This window comes from Xiphophorus maculatus, chromosome 22, assembly GCF_002775205.1.
Source record: "Xiphophorus maculatus strain JP 163 A chromosome 22, X_maculatus-5.0-male, whole genome shotgun sequence".
Taxonomy (NCBI): Eukaryota; Metazoa; Chordata; class Actinopteri; order Cyprinodontiformes; family Poeciliidae; genus Xiphophorus; species Xiphophorus maculatus.
The window spans coordinates 22,714,132-22,736,105 of record NC_036464.1 but is presented as its reverse complement, the minus strand read 5'-3'; the positions used below and the strand labels follow the sequence as shown (position 1 = coordinate 22,736,105).

The following is a 21,974-nucleotide window of genomic DNA, read 5'->3' as shown; positions in this document are numbered from 1 at the left end:
CCATCACCAGAAAACTCCCAACTCTCCACCCCCCGCTCAGTCGGCGGCTCACCCCCACCCGCCCTCAGGGAAACCCCTAGCAACAAGGAACTCCAACAAGCTGCCCGCTGTTTTATTTTTATTTTGGATGGCCGCAGCGGTTCTGAAGCGCGCTGCTGCGTTTCTGTCAAAGCACCGTGCATTTGTGAGTGGGCATGCTTTTAAGCAAAGTGTGTGCTGCAAATGTGTGGAGGTGCGTCTTTTATGCCAAAATATGCATGTTATTACTAGTGGGCTATTAAATTCTGTCAGTAAGGGAACAAGTACTGCGCCGCCAAAAGCAGGCCTTCAAAGCTTCCCTCCTCCCACTTTTTACATAAATCAGGCAAATCGAGGTGAAGCGCAAAGAAAATATTCACGTTTATCTGGTGGATGTCAATACACGGAGCTGAGGAGGGAGTGACTGACGGCGAGAATTTATTGGTGAAAGTCATTTTAAGAGCGGTAACCTGCAGAAGGACGGATTTCTCCAACTTGTTGGAGCTCACAGTTAGGGCCCGCCTGTCTGAGCAGTTGAGAAGTTGAACAGCTGTTGATTAGTGAGGCAACCAAGATGGTCAAAAATAAAGACAAGGATATAGGGGTTATTGTATTGCTTATCATTTATCACGATAAATTTTGATGCCACAAATTCTAATTAATGATGTTAAAACTGTCCATATTATCATGATTGATAGTTTTTCTATTTTCTCCACCGTTTGTTCATTAAAAACATCAGTAAATACCAATAAATTTGAAAATACAGCTACTTGCTGAAGCTTAGTGACACAAACCACTTCTTCACATGACTAGTAGGTATATTTTTCAAGATTATTATTTGTGTTTATAGGGCTATAATTGCTGTGCCTTGCAGTCACACTTACCTAAAAAGAAGTAATGTATAGTTGTCACTTAATGTTATCTCAATAGTACCACAAAATATTGTGATAAAATATTATATTTCGCCCATCTCCATAAGAATGTTAAAAAACATGAAAGATTAGAGAACGATCCATAATAATATGTAAAAATATGTAACAGACACCCGCAGTATTTACTTGTTTGAAACTCAAAGATATCCATAATCACCCTCTAAATAGGAAGATGTTAAAATTTGGTGCTTTTATTTTACTTGCTAAACTTGGAGTAACTATTTCCAGGCTCATACAGAACATTTAAGAACAAGAAGTCATGGCGCACGGCTAGTTGCTGGAGTTACAGCAAAGGTCATGGAGAGAGAGAAGGATACACATAATAAAAAATAAAACTTCAAAGCAGAATGGTCAGAGACTTGATTGGTTGAGTGTTCAGTCATGCCTCATTTGAATCCCCCCCTCCTCTCTGTGGCGCCCTAATCCGGAGGGATGCCTGGAAGGCCAGGCCGGCCAAGGTCCTGTCCCCTACTAAGTATGGACAAGCTAGAGTGTTGTCCTCTTCACAGCCCTGCTCACTTTACCAAGACATATCACTCTCAAAAACTTATGAAAAAGTGTCCATTTTTTCAACATTTGAACATTCTTCAATGTTAGAAGCACAAACTAACATATTTTATTTGTATATGACGTGATGGACCAACACAAAGAGAATTGATGTGAAACAGAAGGAAAACAAAATGAATGGCTTTCAGATATGTCAAGTAAATGTGTGAATTTGCTTTTAGCCCCCGAAGCACACTCTGTAGAACTATGTGCTGATGTTGCTAAGAGAGCATCTAGAGACTAAACATATTACTCGTTAAACTTTGAGACAGCAATGTGGGATTTATGACTAGACTTTGACTGGCACTTTCTTACACACTGATCCAGCTTGATCTCCACTGTAGCTCAGGTTGCGTCTTTTGTATCACTGTTCTGTTTGAAGGTGAACCATTACCAAAGTTTCAAGTCTTTTACAGCTGCCAACAGGTTTTCTTTCAGGGTTGTGGTTTCTGCAGGTTTCACCAACTCAAATGTAAGACTTTTTTAAAGACCATTATGGATGGAATTTAAGACCTATACATCTCAAAAGACATATACAAAGTTTGACCAACCAATTGACGATACATTTTACCCAAGATAGACGCAATAATGCTGGCTTGCTAGTTAGCTAGCAAGGGTATGTAAGCAGTGAGTCATGCACTGCAATGAAGATGTTTGCATGTGACCAAGACATCCGCTTGGCAGTAAAGTCCCGCTAGAAAGGAATACATTGAATAAACACGATTAAATAGTCCTGCCAAAACAAATTTTGAGACATGTCATTAATGTATTTAAGGCCAACCTACATTTCTCAATGATTTTACAACATTTCAAGGCCTAAATTTTAGATAGATGAATTTAAGACTTGTATTAACTCATCTTTAGCTTCATCCACCTTCCCATCAATTCTGACAGGTTACCCCAATCTGCTGGGGAGATCGGGGTAACCAGTCGGCGAGTGACAGAAGCATCGCCAAGAAAGACAGAAAATGATATAATTGTGGGATCACTTGAAACTACATCAAAAAAAAAAAATAACACTGTTCAGAGCGTGTAATGCAAAACAGAATTGAAGTTTCACAATAGCATGTCGTGAAACACATCAGAAGGAAACATCCACTACATGCATTGAGCTCATCCTGGCTGCTCACAGCTAACATTTTGATTCTCTTTGGGGAAAAAAAACAACAAAAAAAAAACAATCTGTGATTGTTAGTGCAGAAATTAGCTTGTTGCAAGGAAACATATTTTGATTAACATTGCATGTACTTGTGGTCAAGAAGAATAAGGAAGTGAAAAAATGTAAATTTGATAATCGGTTGGTACACATCATATATTTTATTTTAAAAAAGTATTTTCATACATCAAACTTGAGACTTCAAGTGAAGTGCAATATAAAAGGCAGATTTTATTAATGCCTCAACTTAAATTAGCTTTTTAAGTTAACATGAATCTTTTTTATTTCTCATTTGTTTTTACATTTAAAAAAAAGTTCAACTCAAGACTAAAAGTGATGTTTTTCTGGCATTGCATTTTAAACAGTAAAACATCTTCTTATTAAAGTAACCAAACAGTGTTTTTACTAGCATTTTCTCTTTCACATGTTGGTAAAAGAAACATGTTTTCACATGTTTCTTTTACTAGCTTAAGTAGGTACTACACAGCAATTGTCAGCAATCAATAGATTAACTGATTAATAAAATCATAATTTACGTTACATTTCTCAACAATTTTACATCAGACCTTTCTGTGTGTTGCTTGGTTCTTCATAATCGATCTTTGTTTCTTAACAAATGTTCTCCAATACTCTGAAACCTTCAAAAATAAAATGTAGATTTTAAAAAATGTGGTATGAATAATTCTGCACAGTATTTGGCATAAGTCTATAATGGAAGTTGAGTTGGTGTTTCATAAATCCCAAAACTACAGGAAATAATAAAAAAAAAAAACTTTAAGTATACAGATCCAAAAACTACATCATACAAAAAAAAAAAACTTAGCTTTGCTCTGATCAATATTACAGCATATAATCACCATTTGAGAGAATATAGGATGTTTTTCCACACCTCTGCCTCCTACATGCCTTTTAAAACTGTCTCTGCAGCTATGTTCAAAGCCCTGATGTAAAAATTACTGATGGTGTGAATGACTGATGAGGTCAATCTATACCGTGTCGCAGTCCCCAAAGACCACCTACACTGCATAGGCACCAGCCACCATCTGCATGCTCATTAAAACACATGCAGCGGTGGAGCCTTTAAGCTGGTTATTACCAATATCCGACAGTAAAGTGTATTGAGTGAGTGTATTCTGCAGCACAAAGAGGATGCTTTAACAAAAAAAGAGGTATTACAGATTAATCTAAATTATACAAACCCATGTGTAAATTCAATATTGGGCAATAAGCAAATTACCCAAGGAAAAAAAAAAGCAAATAGAAGGGACTTTATCCATACTCGACACTAAATTGTATTTTCAACAGCCTCAAAATTATTCAACTCCCTGAACCAATTTCCTCATAAGAGCACACAATTACAAATGAATTGTTTCAGCACTGCTTGAAGGAAGATCTCCTAAGATGCCTGGACTCTTAACTGCAACATTTCACTGCATGTTAGGAATATGGTCAAAAAATTGGCCTAAAAGTTCAGGACGCCATTAAATTGCCAAAACAAGGAAAATGTTTCAAAAAGTCCCTGGAAATCCCCTAAAGAGTTACCTGGAAGTAGCAGAAAGAGGAAGAGGAGGTGGATAGTTGAAACGCTGACTGATTAGTTCTGTCGAAAAACTTAATGCAGACAGTGAAGCACGGTGATGGCTCAGCGATGTTTAACGAGGAGATGTTTGCTCATGGGTGAGGCGCAAAAATCGATTACAAACAATACTAAATCAATTAGTGTTGATTTATTGCCAACTATACCAATTCTATAACCAGAAATCGGTATAATTTGCCAATTATAGACTTAGAAGGTAAAGGTTCCGCAAAAGAATAAATGTATTTAATTTTCTCGGCTTTACTCAACAATTTTGTGCCACAATATATTAAAAAACACAAAAGTAAAACAACACTGTTTGCTTTCAACATGGTGGCAAAATGCACATCATCATCTGGATCCATGATGATCAACAATAAAACAATATTACATTAGCTTGTGTGCTCTGCAGATACTGAGCAAAGTGTCAGTCTGCTGTGTGAAGTTACATAACAACTGGAGTAGGCAAAGACAGGAAGGTTGCCTTCCATATCTAAACCAAGAGATTTAACATGATGGAAAATTTCAGAACCAATTCATATCTGAGAGTTGATTTGTTTTTTGTTTTTTTTTAAAAACCATGATATTTTTGAAGAACTTAACATTTACTGAATAGACTATTCTAAAAGAAAACTAAGCTAGTAAAATGCCACTGAAGTTAATCAGTTAAATAGATCATAAGATCACAAAATGCACACAAAGAACTGCTTGTGCTGTAATAAAAATCAGCTCATTCTTTAAACACCCTGCATTCAGGCTCCTTATGCTAATAATACCTGAGGTGACGCATCGATATGAGCATTTGAGCAGATGTCAATATCTGATATTAATATTGTTATGTTGACCTTAATACAAATGTTAAGGTCAATCTGTCATGCAGAGGAACTGACGGCATAAAAAGTCAAGAAGCGGTAAGCTGATCAAGTAATGAAAGAACTGTAATAAAACTAAATATATATGAATATATTAAGTATTCTTCATAAAAAATGTTGCCCTTGTCCCAGAAAAACCAAAATAGTTATAATCTTGTCAACCAGCTCTTCAGATAAAAACAATGGAAGCTCTAAATATTATTATAAATGATAAATCAAGCTGAGGCATAGATTGAAAGTACTTACAATGTGAGCACATCTCCAGGGGGTAACTGGCTTCATTTCCCTGAGAAATGAAGAAAGACAGTTAGCCAAAAAAATACTGAAAGTTAAGCTTATAGTTCAAACAGTACACTTTCATTTTATACATTTTTTGCCTCTTCTCTTAGTGTTCAAGATGCAAAAACCTCAGATTTAATTAAGACTGGTTGATGTTGAAGCAACCACATGCACCCCTGATTTTACAGTTCATTTGGTAAGCCCTGGTACGCTGAACCATGCAATAAAAGGGGAACTTTGCAGCACACCAAAGATTGATGAACAGGCTGGTAACATTTCCTGTTAAAAAAACAACAAATAATAAAAAAGATAGGGTATACAGTTCAAAATATTTTAGATTTGAAACTTATAATAGGGTACAAACTAAAGTCAAACAATGGAGGGCAATGCTTTAGATGGTGTGACTATAGTGTGAAAAGTTATTTCTTCAGTTTCAGATAGTTTGCTTCTGCTCTAATTAGGTTCCCTGAGGGTACTTTTTCATCTTCACTTCACTATTAGAACCACAGAAACATGAAACTCTAATCTGCGTTAGTCACTTTATTAGTCACTTAGACAAAGAACTATAAACTTTACTTTTTAATCAATGAATAATCACTACAACTGCTTTATTATTCCCTAGCAACTGTGTGTAGTATTGCACTTTTTTCTACATGCAAATGTACATTTTTGGTGCAATTGTGTGTCAGAAAAACATAATCACACACAGTCGAGGCACATGCTTTTCATAGGAGTAGCACCAACAAGTCTGATGAGAATACAAATAATGCGTTTGTCATCTTTATCCGGCAGTTTAATTAAATTAGCTCAATGAATGTGTCACTATTAACACATCCTATAGATATACTACACCAAGGTTATTGTGCCAGCTCAGTGCAACGTGAATTGGCAATGTCCCATTTCTGCAACAATGCTACACAACTGCCATCTGCTTTGGAATATTTTGCATACAAGACAAGCGCTCAAATATTTTCTAACATCTATCTCATCCTTATGGGATGGCTTACGGTAAACTTTACAAGTCTTTTGTTTTCAGAAAATACAATTTTCAAATAGTCATTAAACTGGGAAAGTACAAAAAAATTTTTTTTTACAAGTAGCAGTAAAAGGCTTTCGCCAGTTTTGTCTGGAAAAACCCAAAACGATATAAGACTTCGAAACCACAGCCACGTGAAACTACACACTCATTATTTTTGAAAACAAAAACTGTTAACGTTGATCATGTGCGAAATTTCTTATAAAAAATAAAATTAAAAAAAATTCAATAACAGTTCTGAATACGTTTGTAAGATGGATACGGTACATTAATTCTAATAGCATCTTTGTTGGAAAGCACTGCTGATAAGATTCTTTGTATTCGGACAGGTTCTAATAGGTTTGTTGTTGTGCTGAAAGGTGATGATCATTCCAGCCCTTTGGCATTTTGCACTGGAAACCTTAAAGACTTCTGCTACGCAGAGTTTGCTATCAATTAATCTGAAATGCCTTAATGTGTCAAATTCAACTGCTTAAAACCTCTCAACTGTGATGAGAACACCAGTGTCCCCATGAACCCATTGACTTCCAGGTAGGTGTATTTGGGGTTACAGTTATGGGGTTATGTATTGATGGTTTTTCAAAGCCAAGTACTTATACTGCACCCAATCTTAAGGAGCAATCTTATGGGCTCTTGACAGAAATACTGTAATGTCTTTGTGAAATTCTAGCTCATGTTCAACCTTCACATCAGCAGCATTCCCATTACATTCAACTGCAGTGCCAACTAAGGTGGTCGGATAATTGACAGAGTGAGACCAAACACTTTTGCGGAAGCCAATGAGAAAAGCCTTTACTAAAGTGGTAGAATTGATGGGATGCATTCCCGAAGCCAAGTAAGAGATCCAACAGGCCAGGGAGCAATCGATCTCTCCTCCAAGGAATGCCAAAGCAAATTTCTATTTGCCAAATCTGCAACAAAGTTGAACGTTTCTATCAGTCAAGTCTAAAGAAGGACAACATTTTGCTTCAAGACATCAGCTCCCCACTCCAGCTGAACAGTCTTTTGATCTATTTTACTCAATGACACACAATCAAGTAAAGTTTGAACCAACGTAAATGCCAAAGCAGTTCAAATCAACAAGAACAGAGTCAAAAAGTTGTCATATCAGCTTACGGTAACTCTGTGCTGTAACGAAGAGGAAGGACTTGCCACACACAAGTTGAGGTATTTTAAGAGCGACAAGGAGAAAGAAGTGAGATGGGATTAACCAGGAGAGCGCCTTAGCATTTGACACCCTAAAGGGAGAGTGGAGTCAGCGCAGTGATCAATGGTTGACATGTACACGGTTTTCCTCTGAAACTGCTTCACATTGGCTGAGCGCAGCCAGTTCAAGAGAGGGAATTTTTGGAGTAGCTCGACCTGTGCCGCACAGCATCGCTAGTATCGCATTTGGGTGTCTTTTTGTCGTCGCTGCCCTGTCATAGTGGCAATGTGATACTTTATTGATCTGAACAGGGAAAAGTCCTTAGGTTTGTTATTTTTCTCCCTGCTGTAGAGCTCAGTAAGCTACAATATGCTACATTTCTACAAGGACAACAGATGAACTCTTACAAGGGAAGCGCACCAAGAGTGATTCACTATACATCATCATGTAATTTTAATAAAGCTTTAATCATAACCTAAAAAAAACACAGAGGTTAAATAAGCATTGGGTAGCTTGACTCTTAACTACAGCCCAGACATTCATTCTTGTTTAAATGAAAACTGCAGGGTCTCTGCAGGTAAAGAGACTTAGGGCAAAGGAGATTTGGTTTGAGGGATTACAGGTTTATTGACCAAGGTGTTAGTTCCTTTCTGTGGCCATCAAGGAGTAACTCTTGCTATGTCTTCCTGTGACAAACCACTTCATTGCACTCCATTCACACATGGAATAAAAGGCAAAATAATAATAATTAAAAAAAAAGAAACAAAGGAAAAAGCATGAATTTCTTCCCTGTATACATAAAGAGAAACAGAGGCAGGGAGAGATGGACTAGTTTGCTCATCAATAATGCATGCTTCATTCAGAATCAATTAGACCAATGCGCACAAAACACGTTTTGCATAATGAAGAGTCTGGCAAAGTGGCTGGTTCAGTAGCAACAGTGCAGCCGACCCAAAAACCCGGCTAATTATAGACCTGCAGGACTCGTAACATGAAAGGCTATTACAGTGCATGCGGCTGCAGAGCTGAAGTACTTTTCTGAACCTTTGTGTTCTCCTCTTTTTAAAAAAATAAATAAAAAAAATTGGCAAATCAAAATTGCAGGAAACAAGTGACTACCAGCAAGCTGTTTCATCCTTTGAATAGATTGGGCTATAAGGAAGCAGAAGCATTAGTCATCAAATACTCAAATACTGCCTGTCAAAGAAATCAAATTGTTTACCCCGACTGAGGTCACAGTAAAATGAACTAAAATGTATACAATATGATCAGGAGGGATGCTTGATTTTGACCTCTCAGCAATTTTATTTGCTTCCTCCTTAAAGAACTGATATTATGGGTTGCATAAAATTTGTTTCCCTTAAGTTGTTTGGCCTAATAGCTAAGACACATTTACTTTGAAAGTACATTTATCTAATATTTTGCTCCATTACTTAATGTCCCTGCAAAAATGTCCAGCTATAAATAGCATATAGACATGAATATTGTTGATCAAGTAGGATGGCTGAATGTAATAACCTCAGGTTGTAGCTCCACATCCTATCTTAAGACTAAAACTTCCAGGTCCTTGTGTAATAACAATAAAAATGGTTAAAGTAGGGCTGTGGGAAAGTACTTTTTACTGTAAAAGTTAATAGAAAAAAAACATTCTGGAAGTAAAAAATAAACACAGTACTCGTCAAAAACATGAATAAAATGCAGCAGATACACAAGCACAACTCTTAGAAATAATTGTACAATAAACAAGGAGAAAGACATCAATTAGTCTCCTAATCTAATCATTGGTGCTGTGTTTATTGGTTTTAATGGAATAAGACACACTGGGGAAGACCATCTTAACTGCATTGGGAAAATGTTTGACTCCTGTCTGAGAAATCCGCCTCATTTACCTTTCTAAAGTGCTATTAAAGTACGATTACAATGGTGTGAGGGTTGCCAGTATACTTGTTTAGTCTGGCTCACAGTTTTCAAAGTTATACAAATTAAGCATTTATGGTTGAGTACCAGTCTGATACAATTACAGCACTGCCAAGGAAAACAAAGTCAGAGGCAATATGTTTGGGGAAACTCCACTTTTACATTTCTTTGTAATATTCCTGCACAATATTACAACGTGGAATTAAATGTTAAAGTTAGACAAATGTTTTTAAAACCATTACGACAAGTCGGATAAGTCACTTTGGTGTTAAATGCCTGCAGGGCTGACTAACAAGTATTTCAGGAATAAATGTAATAATTTTGATCTTTTTATTGTATAAAGAAGTAGTATTGTTTGATTACTACAATCTATTTTAAAACTGCTCCCAGTGATAGAGGTTAAAAGTGCAGTTTTGGAGTTCCTGATAATACATATACAAATTTTATATTAGATATAAAGGCAGTACATCAGAAAAGAAAATCAATCAAGAATTAATCTAAATTTGCCAACACTAGTTAACAGGCAACTGAAAAGAAAAACGAGACAAAATTTGAATACATCCGAAATATAAAACAATACAAACGCTTTTTATAAAATCTTACTCAACTTCAAAACGGTCACAACTTTTTTATCTACGGTTTAGATTTTTTTTTTTAGTCATTTAGTGTTTTCTTACCAGTCCATCAAAATTGGAATAGTAGTAGTTATCTATTATCCCTTCAAGACTGTACCACCACGTTGATGTATTAAAATAGTTACCAAATAATAAAAACATATTACCATATTATTAGGAAAGGCAATTTACAAAAACAAATCCAGAATCAAATTCAACCTCCTGTGTTTACTGACAAGTGCATACTGTAGATCCTAATATGCAAGGCTGATATGTATACTGTCTGTTTTGTACTCAAGTGAAGTAAATAAGTTCCGACTTAAAACCACAACATTCATTAGATCTCAAATTGATTTGTTTAGAATTTTCTCCCATTTTTTCCCGGCTCACTTCTCTCGATCAGGGATCACAGAACTACACGCCGCCCCCACACAACCATGTCTGAGGATATCAAGCTTACAGGAGAGCTTTATGAACCAGTGAGAGTCAGAGCAGATATGGGCTCTCTGCTTTAAACAGAAGTTACTTTTACCATTTTTCCTCTTTATACAGCTGGGGGGGATGGGGGGGGGGACAAATACACAGAACAACAAGCAGCAGGAAATTATAGCCGTTAGCCTGTCTGAATAAATGTTTAATCTCACAAGTTAGCAACATAACCAAAAACCTTTTCAGAAAGGTTTATGGTTATGTAAATTCTCCCCTCCGGTTCAGTTTCTGAGCCTGATGGGTGGATGTGTTTTCAGTTTTACAGTCTCTGTGTTAGTGGATGTATGTGTGATTGCTCCGTGTTAAGCTGCATGCAGTTTTAGGAGAAAATATTAAAAAAATAATTAGCACAAGCTGAGCTGCCTGAAGGAACCCCAGCTCTCAGCCATTACTTGGCCTGACTCAAGCCTTTGAACAAAGAGGTTAAAGCCCTCATAATGCTGTCAACCAAACAACCAGATGTCTCAGTCAAGTTACGCATCAGAGTATCAGAGGAAAATGTTTTTTTTTTTTTTAAAGAACTAGGTTAGAAGACAAATATTCTGATTAAAAGACAGAATTATTAGATACTTGAGCACATTTAGCGCTACTTATGTTAGCATTTTGTTAAGGGATCATTTGTAAGTTTCTGCTGTCCACATAATAGATAGCTATTGATTTTAGAACGGGGCTCATTTCATTTTCCCTGCTAATAGTTTTGTTAGGGAATTTTTTTTTTAAAATATGTAAGAGGGTATACCAATTTAAAAGAAACCATATGTAGAGTAATTTATCTACTTTTGGTTTTAAATGTTTATGTTGCACATCTTAATACAACAGGTCTAGGTAGTTCGTCCTTAGCAGGGTCGGCGAAAGATGCTAATTTGGTCCAGTTAAAACCCATCAACCTTCCATAAGTTCTGCTTTTTGCCATTAGGCCCGTCATCATACACAACAAATAACTTAATCACATGATAAATTAACAACTCTCATTTTCATTCTCTATTGTTTTTATTTCTCTTTTTCTTTCTACCAAAAACTGGAAGACAAAAGTCTTCAGTTTGATGATTTGGTCTCAACTAGCCTCATTTCTTTGAAGGGGGCTAGTTCTGTTTACAGTCATCATAATTAATTTTCTGTGTTGTTTCTGTTGTTTTGTTTATTTATTCTCAGATATTTACAACGTCTTTCAGTACCAGTCTTAAATGTTCATTAGAATTTAAAGATTATTGATCTTTGAGAACGTGCTCTTGCATTATTATGCCATTGCCATTATATCACTTGAAAATAGTGTCAAAGCAAGAATAATATCGTCTATTGTAATAACTTCTGGGACAATTTACCATTATTGTGACAATTTATGTCACAACAACATATTTTATAAAATTTGTTATTGTGACAGGCCTAGTTGCTGTCTGCAAAACTTGGGATGTGTCCTGCTGTAAACCAGACATAATGAAGACAGGCTGACCTCAACTAACCTGCTAAATGGCACTTGAAATATTTGCAAATAGCCGTTTACTGATGACGTGCTGGTGCATCTGCAGCCTTCAGCGCTGAAGGCTGCAGATGCGGAGCGGTCAGCGAGGAGAGACAAATCCAGATTGAGTAGGCTGGCTGGGAAGTGCAGCGTGGATCACGTCGTGTTGATCATCACTTGTGCTGGTGCTTCTCTGTGGCTTTTATCTCTTTTACATTAGCTACAGCTAAATCCGTATGTGGGTGGCGCTTGATTGCTAGGCAGCATATGGTCCCCTTAGCATCAGATCATTCCACTACATGCTTTAGCAACTGCGAGGCTCTAGCTCCAGTCTAGCCTTGCAGCAGAGATAGATCCCTCTAAAACAAACAATAAGATGGCTGAAAGATATGCAAGCCCCAGCATCTACCCTTAAATGTGAGTGCTGTAAAACTAATAGAAGGGAAGTTTACCTATTTTTATTGAACAATGACATTTTCAATACAAGTAAGCTCAAAAAGCATTCATCACTGACTCCATGTTTACATGTAGTTCTTGACTGTATCATTTGATAAAAAAAAGGATCAAATTGAAATCTATTTGACTTAGAAAGTGTTTGATTGGATTAAATTGAGTTTTTGGTAAAGTGTTTTGAGACGATATTTGTTGTGAATTGGCGCTATATAAATGAACTGAATTGACTGAATAAATAAAATCTCCTTAAAGGGATAAAGTCAACAGCCATTTGATTTTGGATTTGAATTTCTCCCAGTTTTTTTTTATGTTTACACAGGCAAAAACTGGGTCGGTGTCATTAACAATTTAGAGAAAATAAAAAAAATCTAAAGTAGCAATATATAGGTTTGGTAGTAAAGATTTGAAACAGGATTGTACATGGAGAGGAGGACAGTTTCAAATGTAGACATCTAGATTGTGCAGTTTATTTACCCATTAATCACTTGGTGGTTGTACCCTAATGTACATTTTGAAGTATACGCAAACTTCTGATTACATGTGTGTGACAAAAGTTTCTTTAAAAGTCCATAAGATCAGTACACTAAAAAATATTTACCAACCAATGACATCTCAACGTTTGCACAAAGTAATCCAGTAACATGCGATGTAATTGCCAGCTCTCCCCTGTAGGTGAAATTTTAGGTCCAGTGACTGATCCTCCAACAGTATTATGTTGCCCTTAGAGATTTCAAGAAATAAAGGACATTATAAATCAAATATACCATTATTATGTGACTAATGACATAAAAAGAGTAAGGTGGAAATATTATTTAGATCACCTGCTGACGAATACACCAGCTGGAATTCATTACATTCAGCAGAATCACTTTTTAAATTATCTAGGACAACAATTTCATCTTGTCAGACGAACAACTCTAATGTTCGCATTAGTCACACCGGCATCTGCCACTAGCACTGGTGGATCGTAACGGAGCATCCAGGGTGTTCCCCAGCTGATTCACCTCTGAAAATAGCCTGCAAACCACGCCTACCTGGCACACCAGGGATGATGTCATCTACAAATAACTGTCAATGCAAAACCTTATCTACAAACGGCAAAAAAACCAAAGTCTAGTTATTTATAACTGCGACGCAACACAGGAAGTTGGTGGAACAGTATTGTCTCAATCATCTGCCAGCGAGTTAAATGCAGTCTGTCCAAAAACAGCAGAGCTCTTCCTCCACGGCAGAACTACTTCCACGTGCGAGCGCCTATAGATGAACTTTGGGGGCATGTTCCCACTTCAGGACAGGTATGATTCAGACAAAATACGGCAACATTTTCTGTACCTTATTTCTCACCGTGAGCAAACGTTTAGAGTCGCACTGAAGAGTCTGAAAGTCTTACCATGTTAACTGTGGCTTACTGAAACCATTTCAGTTATATTGGCTAATACATTAGCAGCAATAGCAAACAAATTAAATCTAACTCAGCACTTACAAAAAGAGACATTTTGATGTTTTTGGGGGGGTTTAAGAATCTGAACTCCCTTGGGAGGTCTTTTGTTTAAAATACCTAAAAACTCTCAAACCCAACTTGAATTGTTTTACACTAAACAGATAATCTATAAACACTTTGGTTTCTGAAACATTTTCCTCTATTTGTGATAAAATAATCCACTTAAACTTCAGCATTTTTGTGGCTTCAATGTTTGACCCTCTGTAAAATAGTCTACATTGCAGTTAAATGCAAAAATATGTACATTTTTATAAATAAAATAAAACTGTACAAATAAATTGTAATCATCTTTTTTTTTTTTTAAATCAGCTAAGAAGTTGAATCTGTGTGGAAATAGTCCAGTTCAACTTCAGTGTTGCACTGTTCCCAAACAGTAAATGAGGGAATTTCAAGACTATATCATTAAAGCATTAAATAATACCTCTCTAACTTATGTGTTGTTTTTGGGATTTTTTTATTAAATTGAAAAAATGCACACAAGTTCAAGTTTTATGACAGATTTACAGGTTGGGGTCTTTGTTGCCATGGGGAAAAGAACATGTGACTTTAGTTTTTGGCATGCTGATCACACATCAGAACTCATTCAAAGGCAAAAAAAAAATTAAAGCTGCAAGCAGCCTCGGGCGGCCCTCGCAGCAAGCGCCGCTCCGGCCTATTGGCCACCGCGGGGGTTCCAGCCACCGCAGAAGCTCTCGCGCGTTTTCCAGAGCCGCAGCCCGCTCCCCACCGCGGAAGCTCCGCCGCAGTTTCCAGCACCGCCGCCCGCCAGCCGCCGCAGAAGCTGTCGCGCATTTTCCCCGCCCGTCCACCGGGCGACACGCGTGAATGCGTTTGGCGGCGCTGCCCGACGACTGTCGAAAAATCTGGCGCAGATCGGTCGATGCGTCGAGGAGACACAACCCATGTATTAACTTAGGGGGCGCAGTGGAGCCAAATTACATCTCAAACCCGTCGGGCTCTTTAGAGGTGAACAAAGGTCATACATATCCAGTTTGGCGCCAATCGGATGATCTATGCCTAAATAAGAGCCAAACGTATGCATATGGCGAGGGACTGATATTCGCCGTTTGGCCACGCCCACACGGTTCAGCCAGCAGCGAGCATTGACAGAGTTTATCATCCAAATCATCTTGATTAGGTCAAGAGAGCCATAAACGGAGCTTTCCAAGTAAAAAAACGGCACTTCCTGTTCTGAGGGGGCGGGGCTTAGATGACGTCATAATATGATGACATAGGGTCGTCAAGGATCCCACCAGGGTCACCCGTGCAAAGTTTGGTGCAGAAGCTATCGACCGTTCACAGTAAAATACAAGACTTCCTGTTGTCAGAGGGCGTGGCCTACGTGATGTCATCATTTGACCATTGGATATTATTCTACACCCCAGGATGATCAATATCTCAAACTTTGGTGTCTCTGTGAGTTTTTGTTATAGAATTACAAATTATTTAATTTTTTCCTATTTAATTCAACATTGAACTGTCATTCCGTAGGGCAATGCTGCCCTCTGGTGTCGAATTACTGAAATTACTGAAATAGTTACATTATTTCAGTAATTCGACACCAGAGGGCAGCATTGCCCTACACATGACAAAGCCCTTTGTATTACACAGTCGATCACAGGGGAACTTTGAGCCTTGCTAACCCCCCTTCCACCTGTTCAAATGTCACCATATTGATAACTTTGAATTGGACATGCCTTATGATCAGACTGACCGAGTTTGAAGCCGATCAATCGAAATCCCTAGGAGGATTTCGATCAAATACGAAGGCTGTAAACGTCAAAATCGAGGTCAAATGAACTTCAATCTAAAATGGCCGACTTCCTGTTGGGTTTAGAGCATGGCTCTAAGAGACTTTTTTGTACGTCCTGACAAGATACACATGTGTACCAAGTTTCGTAATTCTAAGTCAAAGCATGTCTTGGGGCTGATTTTTTAAAATATTCTATGGGGCAATGTAGAAATATTAGGCCACGCCCAACCAAATTTTGTTATGAATTCCTGTCGGGGGCTGGATAAGGATCCATCCTAGTGAGTTTGGAGCAGCTCTCCCCGAAACTGTGGAATTCAGAGCCAAACGAAATTCGACGGCGTTCGCAATGCCGCCACGCCCACCTGCTACATCTCAGCCGGTCGGGGTTGGAATCCACAACACACCAACATGTCTTCTGTCTCTGGACACAGTTTCATGTTGATTAGGTCAAAGGGCTAAGATAGCGACCGTTCACAGTAAAACATGACACTTCCTGTTCTCAGGGGGCGTGGCCTACTTAAAAAAATAATTTCACCACAGGGTATTTTAGGACACCCGATGACAATCAATCAATGAAAGTTTGGTCCCTCTCTGTGTTTTTGTATAGGAAAAATAAGAGTTTCGTGTTTCATGGCGAGTAGGTGAACTTTGACCCCTGCTAACCCCCCTTCAACATGCTCCAAAACTCACCAATTTGATAACTTTAAATCAGACATGCCTTATGATCAGACTGACCGAGTTTGAAGCCGATCAATCGAAATCCCTAGGAGGAGTTCGATCAAATGCAAAGGCTGTAAACGTCAAACTCGAGGTCCAAAATGGACCTTCAATCCAAAATGGCCGACTTCCTGTTGGGTTTAGAGCATGGCTCCAAGAGACTTTTTTGTACGTCCTGACAAGATACACATGTGTACCAAGTTTCGTAATTCTAGGATAAAGCATGGCTTGGGGCTGATTTTTTAAAATATTCTAGGGGGAGATGTAGAGAAATTAGGCCACGCCCACCAAATTTCGCTATGGATTCCTGTTGGCGGGTGTATAAGGATCCATCCTAGTGAGTTTGGAGCAGCTCACCCCGAAACTGTGGAATTCAGAGCCAAACGAAATTCGATGGCGTTCGCAACGCCGCCACGCCCACCTGCTTCATCGCAGCCGGTCGGGGTTGGAATCCACAACACACCAACATGTCTTCTGTCTCTGGACACAGTTTCATGTTGATTAGGTCAAAGGGCTAAGATAGCGACCGTTCACAGTAAAACATTACACTTCCTGTTCTCAGGGGGCGTGGCCTACGTAAAAAAATAATTTCACCACAGGGTATTTTAGGACACCCGATGATGACCAATCACTGAAAGTTTGGTCCCTCTATGTGTTTTTGTATAGGAAATATAAGAGGTTTTTGTTTCATGGCGTGTAGGTGAACTTTGACCCCTGCTAACCCCCCTTCAGCATGCTCCAAAACTCACCAATTTGATAACTTTAAATCAGACATGCCTTATGATCAGACTGACCGAGTTTGAAGCCGATCAATCGAAATCCCTAGGAGGAGTTCGATCAAATGCGAAGGCTGTAAACGTCAAACTCGAGGTAAAAAATGGACCTTCAATACAAAATGGCCGACTTCCTGTGATACTTGCACTATGACATTACTTGTAAATTCTGAGCGTCTTAGTGAGCTCTACAACTGTACCGAATTTCAAGTCTCTACGATGAAGTAAGTGAATAGCAATGGGTCTGTTGAAAATTGCTAGTTGCCGCCGTTGAGCAATTTTTTTTGCGATTTTTGCGGCGACCTTAAAATTCAAAATTTTTAAACCGCCTAGTCGCTTCCGCCAAGTTTGGTGAGTTTTTGAATATGATAAAGCCTCCAAAAAGGCGCACGAAGAGGGGGGCAGAATCGTAAGAAGAATTAAAGCTGCAAGCAGCCTCGGGCGGCCCTCGCAGCAAGCGCCGCTCCGGCCTATTGGCCACCGCGGGGGTTCCGGCCACCGCAGGAGCTCTCGCATGGTTTAGGGCGAGCTTTCCAAGGAAAAAAACGGCACTTCCTGTTCCGAGGGGGCGGGGCTTAGATGACGTCATAATATGATGACGTAGGATCGACGGGCCTCCCACCAGGATCACTCAGGCCAAGTTTGATGCGGCTCGGTCAAAATATGTGGAATGTAGAGGCAAACGTATACGAACGGCGTTGCCGCCATTGAAAACTCTTGGCACTTTAAAGCAAGCGAGACCAACGTCCTATCTGTCATCCAACACAGAATCACCTTGATTAGGTCAAGAGAGCCATAAACAGAGCTTTCCAAGGAAAAAAACGGCACTTCCGGTTCCGAGGGGGCGGGGCTTAGATGACGTCATAATGTGATGACGTAGGATTGACGGGCAAGCCTCCAGGATCACTCAGGCCAAGTTTGATGCAGCTCGGTCAAAATATGTGGAAGGTAGAGGCAAACGTATACGAACGGCGTTGCCGCCATTGAAAACTGTTGGGACTTTAAAGCAAGCGAGACCAACTTCCTATCTGTCATCCAACACAGAATCACCTTGATTAGGTCAAGAGAGCCATAGATGAATGTTTCCAAGGAAAAAAATAGCACTTCCTGTTCTGAGGGGGCGGGGCTTAGATGACGTCATAATCTGATGACATAGAATTTTCAGGTATCACACCAGCATCACTCAAGCCAAGTTTAGTGCAGCTCGGTCGAAACATGTGGAATCTAGAAGCAAACGTATGGCATCGGCGTTACAGGTCACTTCGCCGCGCCGCCACGCCCACCTGCTATGTCAAAGCAGGTCGGGGTTGGAATCCTCAACACACCAACTTGTCTTCTGTCTCTGGACACAGTTTCATGTTGATTAGGTCAAAGGGCTAAGATAGCGACCGTTCACAGTAAAACATGACACTTCCTGTTCTCAGGGGGCGTGGCCTAAGTGATGTCATCATTTCACCACAGGGTATTTTAGGACACCCGATGACGATCAATCACTGAAAGTTTGGTCCCTCTATGTGTTTTTGTATAGGAAATATAAGAGTTTCGTGTTTAATGGCGAGTAGGTGAACTTTGACCCCTGCTAACCCCCCTTCAACATGCTCCAAAACTCACCAATTTGATAACTTTAAATCAAACATGCCTTATGATCAGACTGACCAAGTTTGAAGCCGATCAATCGAAATCCCTAGGAGGAGTTCGATCAAATACGAAGGCTGTAAACAGCAAAATCGAGGAAAAAAATGGACGTTCAATACAAAATGGCCGACTTTCTGTGATAGTTGGCTTATAACATTAAATGTAAGTTCTGAGTCTTTTGGTGAGCTCTACATGTGTACCAAATTTCATGTCTCTACGATGAAGTACGTTCATACCATTGTGTCAACAGAAAATTGCTAGTTGCCGCCGTTCAGCAATTTTTTTTGCGATTTTTGCGACAACCTTAAAATTCAAAATTTTTAAATTTTCTCGTTGCGACCGCCAAGTTTGGTGAGTTTTTGAATATGATAAAGCCCCCAAAAAGGCACACGAAGAGGTGGGAAGAATCGTAATAATAATTAAAGCTGCAAGCAGCCTCGGGCGGCCCTCGCAGCAAGCGCCGCTCCGGCCTATTGGCCACCGCGGGGGTTCCGGCCACCGCAGGAGCTCTCGCATGGTTTAGGGCGAGCTTTCCAAGGAAAAAAACGGCACTTCCTGTTCCGAGGGGGCGGGGTTTAGATGACGTCATAATATGATGACGTAGGATCGACGGGCCTCCCACCAGGATCACTCAGGCCAAGTTTGATGCGGCTCGGTCAAAATATGTGGAATGTAGAGGCAAACGTATACGAACGGCGTTGCCGCCATTGAAAACTCTTGGCACTTTAAAGCAAGCGAGACCAACGTCCTATCTGTCATCCAACACAGAATCACCTTGATTAGGTCAAGAGAGCCATAAACAGAGCTTTCCAAGGAAAAAAACGGCACTTCCGGTTCCGAGGGGGCGGGGCTTAGATGACGTCATAATATGATGACATAGGGTCGTCAAGGATCCCACCAGGGTCACTCGTGCAAAGTTTGGTGCAGAAGTTATCGACCGTTCACAGTAAAATACGAGACTTCCTGTTGTCAGAGGGCGTGGCCTACGTGATGTCATCATTTGACCATTGGATATTATTCTACACCCGAGGATGATCAATATCTCAAACTTTGGTGTCTCTGTGATTTTTTGTGTTAGAATTACAAATTATTTAATTTTTTCCTCTTTAATTCAACATTGAACTGTCATTCCGTAGGGCAATGCTGCCCTCTGGTGTCGATTTACTGAAATTACTGAAATAGTTTAATTATTTCAGTAATTCGACACCAGAGGGCAGCATTGCCCCACACATGACAAAATAATCCCCTTTGTAATTGACTGTGTAACATATTACACAGTCAATCACAGGGGATCTTTGAGCCTTGCTAACCCCACTTCAACATGCTCCAAAACTCACCAATTTGATAACTTTAAATTAAACATGCCTTATGATCAGACTGACCGAGTTTGAAGTCGATCAATCGAAATCCCTAGGAGGAGTTCGATCAAATGCGAAGGCTGTAAACGTCAAAATTGAGGTCAAATGAACTTCAATCTAAAATGGCCGACTTCCTGTTGGGTTTAGAGCATGGCTCTAAGAGACTTTTTTGTACGTCCCGACAAGATACACATGTGTACCAAGTTTCGTAATTCTAGGTTTAAGCATGGCTTGGGGCTGTTCATTTAAAATACTCTAGGGGTCGCTATAGAAAAATTAGGCCACGCCCACCAAATATCTCTATGGATTCCTGTTCGGGGATGGATAAGGATCCATCCTAGTGAGTTTGGAGCAGCTCACCCCGAAACTGTGGAATTCAGAGCCAAACGAAATTCGACGGCGTTCGCAACGCCGCCACGCCCACCTGCTTCATCGCAGCCGGTCGGGGTTGGAATCCACAACACACCAACATGTCTTCTGTCTCTGGACACAGTTTCATGTTGATTAGGTCAAAGGGGTAAGATAGCAACCGTTCATAGGAAAACATGACACTTCCTGTTCTCAGGGGGCGTGGCCTAAGCGATGTCATCATTTCACCACAGGGTATTTTAGGACACCTAATCATGATCAATTACTGAAAGTTTGGTCCCTCTATGTGTTTTTGTATAGGAAATATAAGAGTTTCGTGTTTCATGGCGAGTAGGTGAACTTTGACCCCTGGTAACCCCCCTTCAGCAAGCTCATACAGTCACCAATTTGATAACTTTAAATCAGACATGCCTTATGATCAGACTGACCGAGTTTGAAGCCGATCAATCGAAAACCCTAGGAGGAGTTCGATCAAATGCAAAGGCTGTAAACGTCAAAATCGAGGTCAAATGAACTTCAATCTAAAATGGCCGACTTCCTGTTGGGTTTAGAGCATGGCTCTAAGAGACTTTTTTGTACGTCCCGACAAGATACACATGTGTACCAAGTTTCGTAATTCTAGGTTTAAGCATGGCTTGGGGCTGTTCATTTAAAATACTCTAGGGGTCGCTATAGAAAAATTAGGCCACGCCCACCAAATTTCGCTATGGATTCCTGTTTGGGGATGGATAAGAATCCATCCTAGTGAGTTTGGAGCAGCTCACCCCGAAACTGTGGAATTCAGAGCCAAACGAAATTCGATGGCGTTCGCAACGCCGCCACGCCCACCTGCTTCATCGCAGCCGGTCGGGGTTGGAATCCAGAACACACCAACATGTCTTCTGTCTCTGGACACAGTTTCATGTTGATTAGGTCAAAGGGCTAAGATAGCGACCGTTCACAGTAAAACATTACACTTCCTGCTCTCAGGGGGCGTGGCCTACATAAAAAAAAAATTTCACTGTAGGGTATTTTAGGACACCCGATGACGATCAATCACTGAAAGTTTGGTCCCTCTATGTGTTTTTGTATAGGAAATATAAGAGGTTTTTGTTTCATGGCGTGTAGGTGAACTTTGACCCCTGCTAACCCCCCTTCAACATGCTCCAAAACTCACCAATTTGATAACTTTAAATCAGACATGCCTTATGATCAGACTGACCGAGTTTGAAGCCGATCAATCGAAATCCCTAGGAGGAGTTCGATCAAATACGAAGGCTGTAAACGTCAAACTCGAGGTAAAAAATGGACCTTCAATACAAAATGGCCGACTTCCTGTGATACTTGCACTATGACATTACTTGTAAATTCTGAGCGTCTTAGTGAGCTCTACAA

At 39.6% G+C, this 21,974-nt stretch overlaps 1 protein-coding gene across 1 annotated transcript in view; it reads right to left on the bottom strand.

The window, feature by feature from the left end:
* Positions 1 to 21,974, bottom strand: part of ppp3r1 (protein phosphatase 3 regulatory subunit B, alpha) — a 51,039-nt gene that overhangs the window by 20,313 nt on the left and 8,752 nt on the right. Inside the window, exon 2 of the mRNA XM_023327493.1 lies at positions 5,347 to 5,386. Within this exon, the coding sequence (XP_023183261.1) occupies positions 5,347 to 5,386 (40 nt within the window). The remainder of the gene's footprint in view (positions 1 to 5,346; positions 5,387 to 21,974) is intronic.